This window comes from Musa acuminata, chromosome BXJ2-4 (genome assembly GCF_036884655.1).
Source record: "Musa acuminata AAA Group cultivar baxijiao chromosome BXJ2-4, Cavendish_Baxijiao_AAA, whole genome shotgun sequence".
Lineage (NCBI taxonomy): Eukaryota > Viridiplantae > Streptophyta > Magnoliopsida > Zingiberales > Musaceae > Musa > Musa acuminata.
The window spans coordinates 1,829,216-1,842,757 of NC_088341.1; the positions used below are offsets into that span (position 1 = coordinate 1,829,216).

The 13,542-nt window shown below is 41.9% G+C and overlaps 2 protein-coding genes and 1 pseudogene across 2 annotated transcripts; 1 reads left to right on the forward strand and 2 right to left on the reverse strand.

Moving 5' to 3' along the window:
* Positions 1 to 334: 334 nt before the first annotated feature.
* Positions 335 to 2,036, forward strand: LOC103980513 (uncharacterized; annotated as a pseudogene).
* A 660-nt stretch (positions 2,037 to 2,696) lies between these two features.
* LOC103980297 (hydroxycinnamoyltransferase) lies at positions 2,697 to 6,645 on the reverse strand. The gene is made up of 3 exons (XM_009396653.3): positions 6,524 to 6,645; positions 5,795 to 6,233; positions 2,697 to 3,913 (listed from the first exon to the last, which is right to left on the reverse strand). Exons 2-3 carry the CDS (start codon positions 6,203 to 6,205, stop codon positions 2,999 to 3,001), a joined length of 1,326 nt encoding a protein of 441 aa, XP_009394928.2. The 5' UTR covers positions 6,206 to 6,233; positions 6,524 to 6,645; the 3' UTR covers positions 2,697 to 2,998.
* A 1,912-nt stretch (positions 6,646 to 8,557) lies between these two features.
* LOC135609412 (probable folate-biopterin transporter 2) lies at positions 8,558 to 12,946 on the reverse strand. The gene is made up of 5 exons (XM_065102656.1): positions 11,934 to 12,946; positions 10,219 to 10,478; positions 9,913 to 10,008; positions 9,652 to 9,822; positions 8,558 to 9,575 (listed from the first exon to the last, which is right to left on the reverse strand). The coding sequence occupies exons 1-5, from the start codon at positions 12,358 to 12,360 to the stop codon at positions 8,970 to 8,972; spliced, it is 1,560 nt and encodes a 519-aa protein (XP_064958728.1). The 5' UTR covers positions 12,361 to 12,946; the 3' UTR covers positions 8,558 to 8,969.
* Between the last annotated feature and the right edge of the window lie 596 nt (positions 12,947 to 13,542).

Genomic DNA, 13,542 nt, shown 5'->3' on the forward strand with positions numbered 1-13,542 from the left:
CAATCGTTTCGTGTCGGCATTACGGCTGGCGACCTCTGCATGGGAGATGGGACGTGTCACGACACCTGAGCATGTGGCATAGTACTTGTATGACAAGGATTGTATATGCTTCTTTTAGAATGAATAGAACAACGTTGTAGATAGGGTATATTCTACTCTCGTTCTCGTGGCAACAGTCAGTAGCCACATCAGTGCCAACATGAAGTCTCAGGAATGACATGATGCACTACGTCGATGCAATATCTCGAACTCGGACGAGACAATCGTCTGCACCCGCGCTGTTCAAAGTCATACAAGACGGCACCGCATAATGCGGATCCGTGCAGGTTGATCGATGCCCTCACGAAAGGTACAAGCTGATCGCCCAAGGAGCCGACAACCATTAACAAACCATATACAATCGACCTTCGTTCATAGGTATAAAAATCAACCTCTTGACCAATGTCAGATGTAAAACTTTGAATACTTAAACTCCCCCTAACACTACTCAATACTGACTTAAGCTTCGGAGTGGTAAGTCGGGAAATCCTCCTCTCGATTTCGACCTTTGTACAGAAACTTGACGAGGAAGGAGCAACAAGCCAGCGAGAGAGGAAGAGCAACTCCTTACTCTACCTCAGATCGATTCTAGAGACAAAGCTTAGACTCGATGCCAACCATCCCCATTCGAGCAACTATGTAGGCAGCTCTAGGCACTCGGAATTGGACCAAACCGTGCTGACCCATCAAAGATGCTCAACACTCGCTATTGTTTTCCTTGTAGGAGTTGGTTAGCAGTCGATTGCAGACAAATCCGGAGGATGCATAGGTCAGATTGCTACAAGCACGGAATGTAAAGCTGCTATCTCCAATGGCTTTTCACATGGTTGGTGAAAGCATTTTCCTTCCACTTAAATTCCTTGTTGGTGTCTGTTTCAGTGATCAAGAAGAACATATTATTTCATGGAGATAAGTTAAAAAGGGTGGGGGAAGGAACGAAGTTTCCATCATTCCATGACCGGAGCAAGAAAGAAAGAAAGAAAAGAGTCGCAGGTTTGGTCTCCACAGGCACCGGAAAGGAAAGGTGATGCTTTTTTTGAGAGAAATAATTGAGAGGAAGGGCAGTTCAGTGAATCTGGCCATCGACAATCAGCTCTTTTGATATAAATTATTAAGAGATTATAAGGTGTTAAAATTAGGAGAAAATATGAGCTTCTATCTTTTGTCAATTATAAAGGCTATTAACTTTTAATTTATCTCCATAGGAAGCTGAAGTGAAGAAGAAAAGGCTTCAGAAAGCAAAACAAAAGAAGCTGAGACTCTGGGCTGAAGTCAAGTACTATTATTTCCTGTGTTTAGCAGTCATTTATTCAATTTCACAATGCCCTAAGTATAATATTTTAAGTTATCACAGAATGCTACATTATATACATTCATTTTTTTTGTTTTCAGGTTTCTTTAAAAGAGATGCCAACACCTTGTTGGAAAATCCATCTGACAACCATTTGTAGACTCAAGAAGCAAATTCACAAAAAGTCATTGCCTTGTACTGTAATTGCTCCACCAGAAAGACAGCATGTTCCAAACGAAGCTGCTCCCTTCAAAGGGAAGAACCACAGTGTAGTTGAAGCTTCCAAACCTAGCACTTGTACACTGCTAGAATTTGAATCAAATTATTTTAGCAGTACCATTTTGATCCTCCCGAAAGCACAAATTGTGCATGGATTTGTGGATGGTTGATTCTTAATGTTGATCTAATGTTACTTGCAGAGTGGTGAAGATGCTGTGGAGTTTCAGATGCATATGGAACCCTTGAAACCTGAGTTGTCAAAGAGGTGCTCGATGGATGGGGGACCAAAGGATCGAAGCGTTGCAATATGTAGAGATGTAGGAAATGGCTGGGTAGGTAAGAGGAAATTTGCATGGCAAGACCAAGTAGCTTGGATCAGTGGCGAGAAAGGTTTCTATCCTTTGAACCCTCTCAGCCACTTAGAATTTGACTGCATTTGGTCTGTAATGAAACAAATAGATACATGTTGAAATCCCTGTTCTATGTGAAACATGTGGTGGTGACCGGCGATGCAAATCTTTGACAGCAGAAATATGCTTGAAATAGGGCTATCGAAGGAGGAATGAGCCCTATATTGCATCTTAGAATAACACAATCTGTATTAGTCTATTTGTGACACCCCCAATTAGTCCCACATCGGAAGTGGATAATAACTAATATTGACTTATAAGAATTTAATGAGTGTATCATGATAATTTTAGTTTAAGTATTTTAGTCAGTGATTTAGATCAAATAGAGATATAGGTTAATTAGCTCACTCGGATCATAACACTATTTTTGTTCAAGGATACACATCAATCGCCAACAATAACTCACATAGTGGAGGCAACCACTAATATAATGTCAAAGATGCAAGGCAATCTCAACAGCTTTAATTGAATTCAAAATGTACTAAAGAAATAGGAACTCTACAAGAATTATTTATTTCAATAATAGACTTCATAAATCATAGGCAATACATCACACCTGTACTAAAGAAATAGGAACTCGACCCCCAAACCTCCGGTCTACGTAAGGTTTGAAGAGGATCGATATGATTATTATAACATAAATTTATCTATATAAGGAGAGGTTATTTTCATAAGAAATGGAAGAAGTTCCATGACCTTACTTCCAAACCGATCTAAAGGATGACAGAAGCAAACAATGAATTTAAATATATCGATATTGAATGCAAAAGAAGAACAAATTTCTTGGGTAATAGATCGATCTCATGTCAGATCAGAGCTAAGGATCATTGTACATCTAAAAGTCATTATCCACTTTTAAGAAACATCAACATTAGATATTAATATATTTATATAAAAAAAAGTATTAACTAAATCACCCAAGTTGAGTCAGGTGTGGATAAATCCATACAAAAGCATAATTATAGATATTATGGTGATCGAGCATGTAATAGCGAACGTACCCGGAGCAAAAGTTTCCCCCGTTTGAGTTTGCAGGCGTTCAGATGTCGTAGATGAGCTTCCGGAATTCGAGCATGTGGTCGGGCTGCAGGGAGATGGCCACGGAGAGGCTGCCGTCCGCTGTGGGGCTGGGCAGCACGAAGGCGAGGCCCTCGTAGGCGATGCCGCCGGGGCCCATGAACACCGGCCGCCCCCACCCGAAGTCGGCATCGTGGATGGGCAGGCGCACCCAGCTGGTAAGCCCGATGTTGGGGCACCGGAACGTGTGCGCGCCCCGCACCAGCGCCGCCAGGTCCGGCTGCATCTCCAGGTAGTCCAGCGCCGATCGCACGTATGCGTCGTCCATCCTCGTCAGCGACTCCTGGATCGTCCCCGCCGTCGGGGCCGGCCCACCCCCCGCCGCCGCCACTTCCCCGGCTGCCGCCATCGGCGTGGCTGTGAATATCACGTTCCCGAAGTAGCCCTCGGGGGGTGGCGGCACCAGCCGTTGCCGACCGTCGGTCGCGATGTACATCTTGGTCGGCTGATCGGGCGGGAGGTCACGGGCCACGCACGCGCACCGCCACACATGGGCGGCGAGGAGGGCGTACGTGCTGTAGGTGCCGCCCGGGGGCGCCTTAGCCTTGAGGAGGTTCAGCTGGGCTCGGGTGAGCTTGAAGATGCTGACGGCGACGGACCCCAGCTTGGCCGGGTTGACTGAGGGGGGCGAGGTCGGCGGTGTGGAGGAGGCGGTCTTTAAGGGAGGGGCAGGCTGGTACTCGACGTGGGGGAAGGATGGGGTGGGCGGGTCGCGCGCGCGGAGGAGGGTGCGGTCGATGAAGGGCTGCACGCGCACACCGACGCCACGGGCGATGTCTGACCAGGAGTTGATGAAGTGGAGGCCGGAGAAGCCGTCAGCGACGTGGTGCTGCATTCCCACGCCCAGCGACACGCCGCCGCACTTGAAGTACGTCACCTGCATCCGTAACATACTACTACATCACACTGTTCCACTCACGGCCCTCGTCGACATGAAGCAGAGCAAAGAAAACCCCGTTGTCGGCAAAGTAGTAACAATAGAAGAGACGTGTTCTAGCTCATTATACTGCATATAATTCTATAATTTCCGCTGTTTAATTTTTTTAATTATTTCTTTTCTTTTTTTTGGTTCTTTGTTGATGTGAACCTTAATTTTTCTTCGCATATCTTGCAAGAATTCATACGGAAAGTTATGGGGCATGACAGATGGCAGTAGGCAATTCAACATGGCCGCAATTCCAAGATTGCCATCCCTGGATGGGGATCATGATGACAGCCTTACCATAATACACGTTGACAGCTGAAAGTCAACATACATGGCAAATGGTCTGCATGTGGATCATGCTTTATAGATTCCAAGACTGTCAACATTGAATGGGGATGGGATGGTGACAGCCTAACTATAAATAACATCGCCAAGTAGTAAAACATACATGGAAAAAGGTCAGCAAGTGGATAATGCTATAAAGTTTGTGCCTCCACCTGATCGACAAACAAGCAAAAACAAATATTCATGTACTTGAGGCATAAATATTTCTACTTCAACTACAACGATGACATACAGATTTTTCAATTAGTGAGTATTTTTCATGAGATTTCTTGTAGTCATGGCTTTCTATGTTTCTGTCTCTTAGGTCTCAAAGGTACCACCATCTCTGACATTTTCAAACCCAACCCTATCTAAATTGACATCCTACCTAACTACCTTGAATCTATAAAGATAGGATTTGAAGTTACAGCTTTCCTGGAGGACTTGTACACCTTTCTATTTGATACAATGATATACTAATTCAGGGGATTTGAACTTACAACTTTCTTAAATAACTTGCATATCCCTCTATTTGTTACAGTGATATACTATTTTAGGAGATTTGAATTTACAACTTTCCTAGAGGACTTGCACACCCCTTTGTTCGATGCAATGGTATACTATTTAAGGGGATTTGAACTTGCAGATTTTCTAGAGGACTTGCACACCCGTCTGTTTGATACAATGATATACTATTTCAGGGGATTTGAACTTGTAGCTTTCCTAGAGGATTTGCACACCCCTCTGTTTCTATTTCAGGGGTTTTGAACTTACAATTTTCCTAGAGGACTTGCACACCCCTCTATTTGATACAATGATATACTATTTCAGGGGATTTAAACTTACAACTTTCCTAAATAACTTGCACACCCCTATGTTTCTATTTCAGGGGATTTGAACTTGCAACTTTCATAGAGTACTTGCACACCCCTTTGTTTGATACAATGATATACTATTTCAGGGGATTTGAACTTGCAGCTTTCATAGAGGATTTGCACACCCCTTTGTTTCTATTTTAGGGGTTTTGAACTTACAACTTTCCTAGAGGACTTGCGCACCCCTCTGTTTGATACAATGATATACTATTTCAAGGGATTTGAACTTACAGCTTTCCTAGAGAACTTGCACACTCTTCTATTTCTATTTCAGGGGTTTTGAACTTACAACTTTCCTAGAGGACTTGCGCACCCCTCTGTTTGATACAATGATATACTATTTCAAGGGATTTGAACTTGCAGCTTTCCTTAGAGAACTTGCACACTCTTCTGTTTGATATAAAACTTATTTAAGTAGTCTAACAATTAATATATTTGCTACTAAAAACTTTTATTAGTAATAGCAAAATTTAGTTAAGAATTTAACATTTTTAGGAATAATGGAGTTATAGAAAACTATTTCTTTTTATTAAAGTTGAAAGTCAGCTAATAAAGATCAATTAACATGATATATACACATATATAAATTGATTAGTAAATCATGAGAGGTGTATATGGATAGCGGTAAGCTCACCTGGAGTACCAGAAGCGGGAACGCGGCGATGTCGTCGGTGTAGTCCACCTTGGGGATCAGCTGCTTCAGCTCCATGGTGGGCGCGAAGTCGCCGAAGTCGTCCACCGCCGCGTCGGTGTCGGCCTCCACGAAGAGCACCCCCTCGCCATTGCAGTCGATCTCGATCCGGCCGTCCTCGTCCCTGGCCAACCGCCCGGCCATCGGGTAGAAGGGCACCAGCGCCCGGGCCAGCGACTGCCGCATCACCGCCGCGTCGAAGAAGCCCGCCGACCCGTCCGGCCGGTAGAAGTACACGCTCGGCGTGTGGAACCGCGGCACCACCAGATCGAGGTTAGAGTTCCATAGACGCCGCCGCTGCGTCGGCTCCGCCGGCCGCACCATCGTCGACCGCCGCACGTTGATCACCACCATCGCTCCCCCGCCGTCCTCAAGCTACCAACTGCAGCGTCGAACACAGTGGTTGACCGGATCGAGATATCAGAGCCGTTCGATTCGCACCGACAAAAGAGAATGATCTCTCCACTCGTTAAATCCCTAAATGTCTGATCTTAACAAAACCTAAAGACCAATGCTACTCTAAAAAACCGATTTTTCGGTAAAAAAAAGGGGGGGAAAATGAGCAAAAAAAAGATCGAAAACGGTGAAAAAAAAGGAAGACAAGAGATCGAATTTCCAAAGAATCAAACCGAAATCTCCCTCAGATCGATAGAAAAAGTGGGCAAACTGTACCTCGCAAGAAGCAGCGAGAAGAGGCAAGAGAGATGGGGGAGAAGGGAACAGCTCTGGTGGGAGAGCTGCCTTGAAGCGGGGATCCGATGGGCCATTATATAACCAAGATAAGGATAAAAAAGATATTTCGTGAGGGGAAGGTAATTCTCCCGGACTCAAGCCACGACTCGTGTACCGATAAGAGAGATTGGCGCGCAAGAAGCCGACCCTCGAGATCTTCGTAGCGAAAGTCGTGTGCAAGATCGGGTGGAGAGCGACTAGAGAGTTGGTGGGACGGTGACCAGATGGCCCCACCCGTTGAGTTCCAACTCCAGTCGCACGATGATTGCAATCCACGGACGCGGACGGTTCGTATGTGTCCCATCGCTGTTCTCCAAACATGGCCGAGTTGGCCGACGATGAAGGTGTGGGTGGTTGACGGTGGGCCGGCGAGTGCCGACGTCGATGAAGAGGTCATCATGACACATCAAGTGGCCGACTCACTCGCGAGTCGGACCCGAGTCGAGTTCAACTGACCCGATGTGATCGGATTGAATTATGTCGGTGTGGGTGGTTTACTAAGTTTGATCGAGTATTATTATGATAAAAATGATGTGGCTGATATGTCAGCTTCATGTAGCAATATGTCAGTCTTATCCTGATATATCAACTCCACTTAGATTATGAATGAATGCTAAGTTTTTACTTTTGTTGTTTCATGCGAAGGACGTAATGGTCATCGAAGTCCAACGGATATAGTTCATGTAACCAACCCATAGGCAACATATGGTCAACCTATAGATGACCTGTGATCGATATATTGTCGATACTTAATCAACATGTAAACGATGCTTGGCCAACAGGTAGATCACCGATTACCACATGACCTCATCGGATAAGTCACAATCAAACAATGGTCATGATTGACCATCACGACATGAGAGGTGTAATTAGCAAAAATGATAGTCCGATGCAAATGAAAAACAATTATGATCAAGTCTTTCACTCTATTACTACATAAGTTGCATGATATATGGATAAAATGAACCAAGATTTTTACTATGAAAAAGGAGCACTTTTTGAGCACACAAACTTACTCTTTAGTTTGACCTGTCTAACTAATCCAATCATTTACGGAGTGTTGAATGAGCATTATGCCCTCGATATAGCTTTTTTTTTTTTTTTTTTTTTTCTCAGAAAAAGGTAGCTTACCTTCAGATTAGATAAAAAAAAAAAAAGACTTGGTCGGACAAGCATGAACAACCAAATCTAACATAAAACAAGTTTCAAATAGATTCTTATTAGTGAGCTTTTGTGTCAGTTATAATGTCTTGCAATATGATTATATTATTTTTGGTATATATATATATATATATATATAGTCCACCCTTGAGGATGGTTGTTGGGAGGGGCTAGTCGACCTTTCCCAATCTTCTGGAGGCCATGATGTTGTCACCGTTGATCCAAGTCACTTCTCCATTGCATTGATGTTTCTTACCTCAGCCACGAGTTATGATAGTGGCTTGCACATTACGTAGAGCACCGGAGGATGCTGTCTTATTCTAAGATATGAAGAGGTTGAGCAATAGGATTCAAGAAGGATTGTGTTGAAACATAAGCTTCGCAAATTTAGGTGGTGGTGGGTGAAGCTTTCATGTTGGATCCTTGTTTGACCTTCTCACTAGACTGATGAAGATGTGCCAACAGCTGCATCCTATTTCACTTGTCAACTTAAACTCATCTCTTGGATCCTACCTATGTTCAAGAAGCAGCAATCACAATAATGGAAAAGGATTATTGTGTCATTAATTTTGCTTAATATGACATTCTCAATAAAGATATTATCTCCTGTATTAACTAATCTTCGGTTATAAATTTATGCATAATTCAGTTTCCAATTTACCAATCTGATTTATCAAGCGAATTACGTTAAGTCCATGGAGTATTTATCACCATTTCACAGTAAATAATAGCTTTGACACAATCAATCAATGTTCATCATCACCATTGCACAAAGCCTGAATGATTCTTGAACCTTGCAGTGCTCAACAAACCAGACTCGCATTGAAGAAATGGCAGTACTATTTACAACAGCTATTTCCCAGCACTTGGATGATACCAAGAAGGAAAAGGGAATTGCATGAAATGGCATCGGATCCCTTGGTCATGCATTATATTCCACATTGGATGTAACATGTATTTCAAGAACAAAGACCCCACAAGGACTCATTTTTTGATCTTAATTTCTAGTTAGAGAAATGAATACTGAACATGCAAACTGTCTTGGTTTTGGAGGTCCCAATCTGTTTTTACTATATGGAAACAACTCAAGCATCAAACATCTTGACCTTCTATGAATCAAATTAATGGAACCATTGGCTCAAGCAAGCCATAAATGAAGAAACCCCGAGTGAAACCAAACTTACAACAGCTCGTTGATTTTGGCATAACTTCTTCCACTTTGATATCAAGTTTTGCTGACAAGTGAAACCAGCTCAATATCTTCTATATCATCAACGTCTTCTTCAAGAACTTCAGTATTATCATCTGCGTCAAGCATGTCAGCAGGAAGAAGTGTAGAATTTTGATCACTTTTTGGTACTAAAAATAGAAGAACTAAAGGTACAATTCGCATTATGTTCCTAATCAATATGGCAGCCCAAAGATTACCGAACTCTGTTCGTGTAACCTTTAGAAGATGAAGCAGTAGACCACCAGCCCATGATGATGTGAGTAAGCCAACATTATCGATGGACATAAGCAGGGCAAAGAAGGTGCCTTCGATGCCAGGAGGGCAAAGCTTGGAACTCAACACAAGAAGTGGCATCCACTTGAATTGGCTAACCATTCGTGAGACACTCTCATCAATCACAGCAAAGAAATAATCAGGTAACCCAAACTTCAAGTTCAGACGAAGTACCATAACTAAGTCCAGCATTCCAGCGATACCAGAAATCAGCTGACTCCAAAAAAGCAATCCACGGAACGGATAGTCCTTCAGAATGTTTTGATATAGTAGCACTCCAAGAAGAGAACCCACAGAGCCAATGGAAAAGATGAAGCCTATTGTTTCCTGCATGAAAATGGATATCACATATGCTACAAGAGTTGAACCAGTGATGTTCTTACGGTCAAAGGAGCATAAATACCTCAGAGAAAGATGGGCCTGATTTTTTATCTGTGTACCAATAAAACATTCCTTCTTCAATATTCAAGCTTAAGGCAAGAGACATATACATGTATACACAAGGTCTCCACACAGAAGGGCATTGTAAAGTTGTCCGCATTGTTCGGATGGCTTGCTGCAACTTTTGAAAGACCTGATATAAGAAGATACTGTATGAGTATGAAATAAAACAATCAAAGCTGAGACTGTAACTTACTCTCATATTCCATTAATCGAATCTAACCTCTCCATAAGCAAAGTTTGGTATGTGCATCTCCTTTAGCATTATGCCAACTGAGAGTACAAGCACCGAAGGAATGCTTAACAAGCCAAGTACGCCCTTTAGAATAGAAGAATGTGAAACAATCAGTCAAAAGTAAAACTCGGAAGGGAGAAAATGTTTTTCACAGTGAAGCTTTAGATTTGTTATCCAGGATCAAGATGCAAGTTGGATCCTCTGATGCAACCATTGCTATTATCATGGCAGCGAGTGACAAGGAATTAATATGGAAAAAAAAAATGCTTGACTTGGATATTCTAAGAAGCTAACCTGAGAACCAATTGCATGAACTAGTAGGCCACTGATGGAAAAACCCAAAAGTCTTCCAATAGATGAACTTAATCCACACAAGCTTTGCATATCAGCAGCAAGGGAAGGATGGTTTATACTGTTTTGTGCAACACAGGCATCAACAGTCACATCTGCTATTGCCACACCAGCACTTCCTATGGTCATCGCCAGCAAAGCAAATATGACATGGAGTTTGCTATGCAGAGATAGAGTAAGCATTGATAAAATTCCCAAAAGACCTGCATTTTCCACACAGATATTCTCAGTTCACGCGATTCAGCATCTGCAGAAGATATGGCTTAAAAGTTCATAATTATGAATCAACAAATAAGATCATACATAAAGATGGTGCAGAATAAACAAAATGCCAAGAAAACAAAAGCAAGTATACAGACACGAATTCAAGATTTGGAACATAAGAATAATGACAATATTGTATATTTGGTACTTCAGGAATAAAGGAAAAGTTAGAGTCCGAAGTAGAAACAACAAAAAAATACCATTGTAATATCAAGAATCATAATAAAGACTTGTGTAACTAATATAAAAGATCTAATGAACAATCAGCACTATGATCGGTATACAACTACTTAGGGCATATTTGGTTGCTCATGCTTTCAATTTAACTATAAAACCGGCCTAACTTGGTTGCAATTGCAGGTTGCATTTGGTTGCCTGCAAACTGGGGCTGCATTACAATTTAAATGCAATTCTGTTAGTTAGGGCCTTACTTTATAACACTTGCATGGAAAACCACCAGAAACCAAAATAACTGTAGTTGATTTTGTAGGATTTGGCTAGATGACAGATGCATGGTCATTCTCTTGTACAAGCATCTCCACAAGTGTATTTTGTTAGTCGCTTGTAATTGGACATCTGTGGTACAATTAAGGGCAACTAAATACACCTCAGTAGTGGCAGCCAACATCACTAATGTGAGACTAGGCGGCAAGAGGCAAAAAGATTTAAATCATAGCTTCCTTTCTAAGTATAGGCAAATAATAGCACATTGGGTATCAGATATTTCTTATGACTACAGCCAGAAGTTTCTATCTTGCCGATAGCATCTCAAAGACAAGAGTCGCTGATAATAAAGTCTTAAAGGGAACACAGCAGCTGCTTGTACAAATGACAATAGCAAGATCATGTTTAATTAGGATCAAGTGATTGCTAAAAGTTAAAATAACTTTAGATAGAATACAAATCTAGATTAATATTTCTTATATTACTTCTCCGATATCCAATCTCTATGTATTACTCAAGCCTACTACCTTCTGAGCTATTTTTGAGGATCAAGAAGCCTATGACTACAAGTCAAGAGCCACCAATGCAAAGAGGATAAGCGAGAAAGCCTGCAGATGATCCTACTGAAAACATAAACATATGGTCAAAATGCTATATGATATGAAGCGCCACCAAAATGTGCAACTTAAGACATCACAACAAGCAAAAAAAAAAAAATCAAAATCCATTATTTCTCAGCTGCACAATTCTTACATGAAAACCTAAGATATCCTCCACTGGTGGACAACTAATGGCACCCTTCGCAATCATAAGTCACTAAAACAAGATTCTTGGCAAGATGCAGAGTGATGATGCAACCCACAGTTAAATTCACTTCCAAAACAATTCAGTTGCAATAAATAATATGCTCAACAAATAAGAGAAGGAAGGAATGAGATTGGCCTCCTTACCTGACAAGATGAAGTATGGTCGCCTCCTATACCCAGCCACGGGGAGTACATCAGTAAGAAGACCCCAGAGAGGCTTGACGATCCAAGGAATCGAAGTGATTCCCTGATAGACTTGCGCCGCCGAAGGATGCACCATTTGAACGTCCTTCCAGTAGTAGTCCGTAGCAACCCTCGATATGGAGCCGCCCATCCCCTGGCTGATCCCGTACACTGCGATGACGCCGAATACAAAGCTCCAATGCATCTCCTCGGACAGCATTCTGAACCACCGCAAGGGAGACCAATCCGAAAACCGATATCCTTCACTGGAATCCCGGGATCCTTCCTCGGGAGCTTCCTTCCGCTTCATCTGAGCTCCAGCTAGCTCAATATTCTCTTCCATGACCTCCGTATCCTCGGAAACCTGTGAAGACAGTGGAGCCACCATCTGCGAACCGATATCACCTCCTCTTTTGTCGAGATTTCCTCAGAAAACTACCATTCAACGCCTAAAACTCGGGTATTTCATGGTTCTTTCTCACTAAAATGGGGCTCATTGTTGAGATCTGAACTTACACAAACCATGAAATTAAGATAAAACTAGGGAACGTTAAGATCCAGAGGCCACCGGAAGCATCATTGGGCGAAAAAGGAACCGGATTTCTTCACTCAACAGCGATATCTGCTGAGAAATTGAAGCTTGTCCTAGATTTCACGTGGAATGCTGAGAAAGGTTGCCTTGTTGCTCTCCAAAAAGGGCCGAGAACGCACAGATAAGACAAAAAGAAAGGACTTTTGGATCAAGAATGGCACCAGTAGCTCCGATGCCGCGAGACAGGTACTTGTACTCGGATCAAATACGATACGAGATGTAGAAGAAAGGGGAAACAAAAGACGATTTTTAAGACGAACCACCACCAAAATGCCGAAAACTCTAAGAGAAAAAGGCAATTAAGGTCGGCAATCGTTGATCGCCGGTAGAAGGGGAGAAGAAGAAGTCTCGTTGGGTTATCCTCCGACCAAACCCCCCCGCTCGATCACCTTGAAGCCCAACGTCCAACGCACACCCAGTTTCGCACCCAAGTTTAGGGTTTTGGCCTGCATGTGGGTCCCAGCTTACGTGGGCTAATAATTGCCATCGTCAACGATCGACTGGGGTTTTTGGTCCCTCGTGTGTTTTCCGCTTCACCTGTCGGTCATGTGAAAAATGTGAATTGTGTAAACGAAATTGTTGAAGTAATTAATTTATTTAACTGTTATTTAGAAGAATCCTAATATGGAGTTAATCATGAAATGGAAACAATGCATGCCGATTTTATATATTGCATAAGAAATGTTATTATGAAATGATTTATATCGATTTATTAGCTCGGATTCGTATATAATATTATGATCATTAATTTACAAATGATTGAATACATTTTATATTTTGTTATAAGTGTTATTTTTATGATTATGATTGCTAAATATAATTTTTCCATTACAATTTAACTTAATGTATTAGTACCAATAGTAAATATCTTTCAACAAGCTTTTGCTTTATTCGTATCAAGATTACTTAACCTTCTATTAGAAGAAATATTTTGAGAAAGAAAAAAGTATGGTTATGCTATTATGAATTTTTTATGTA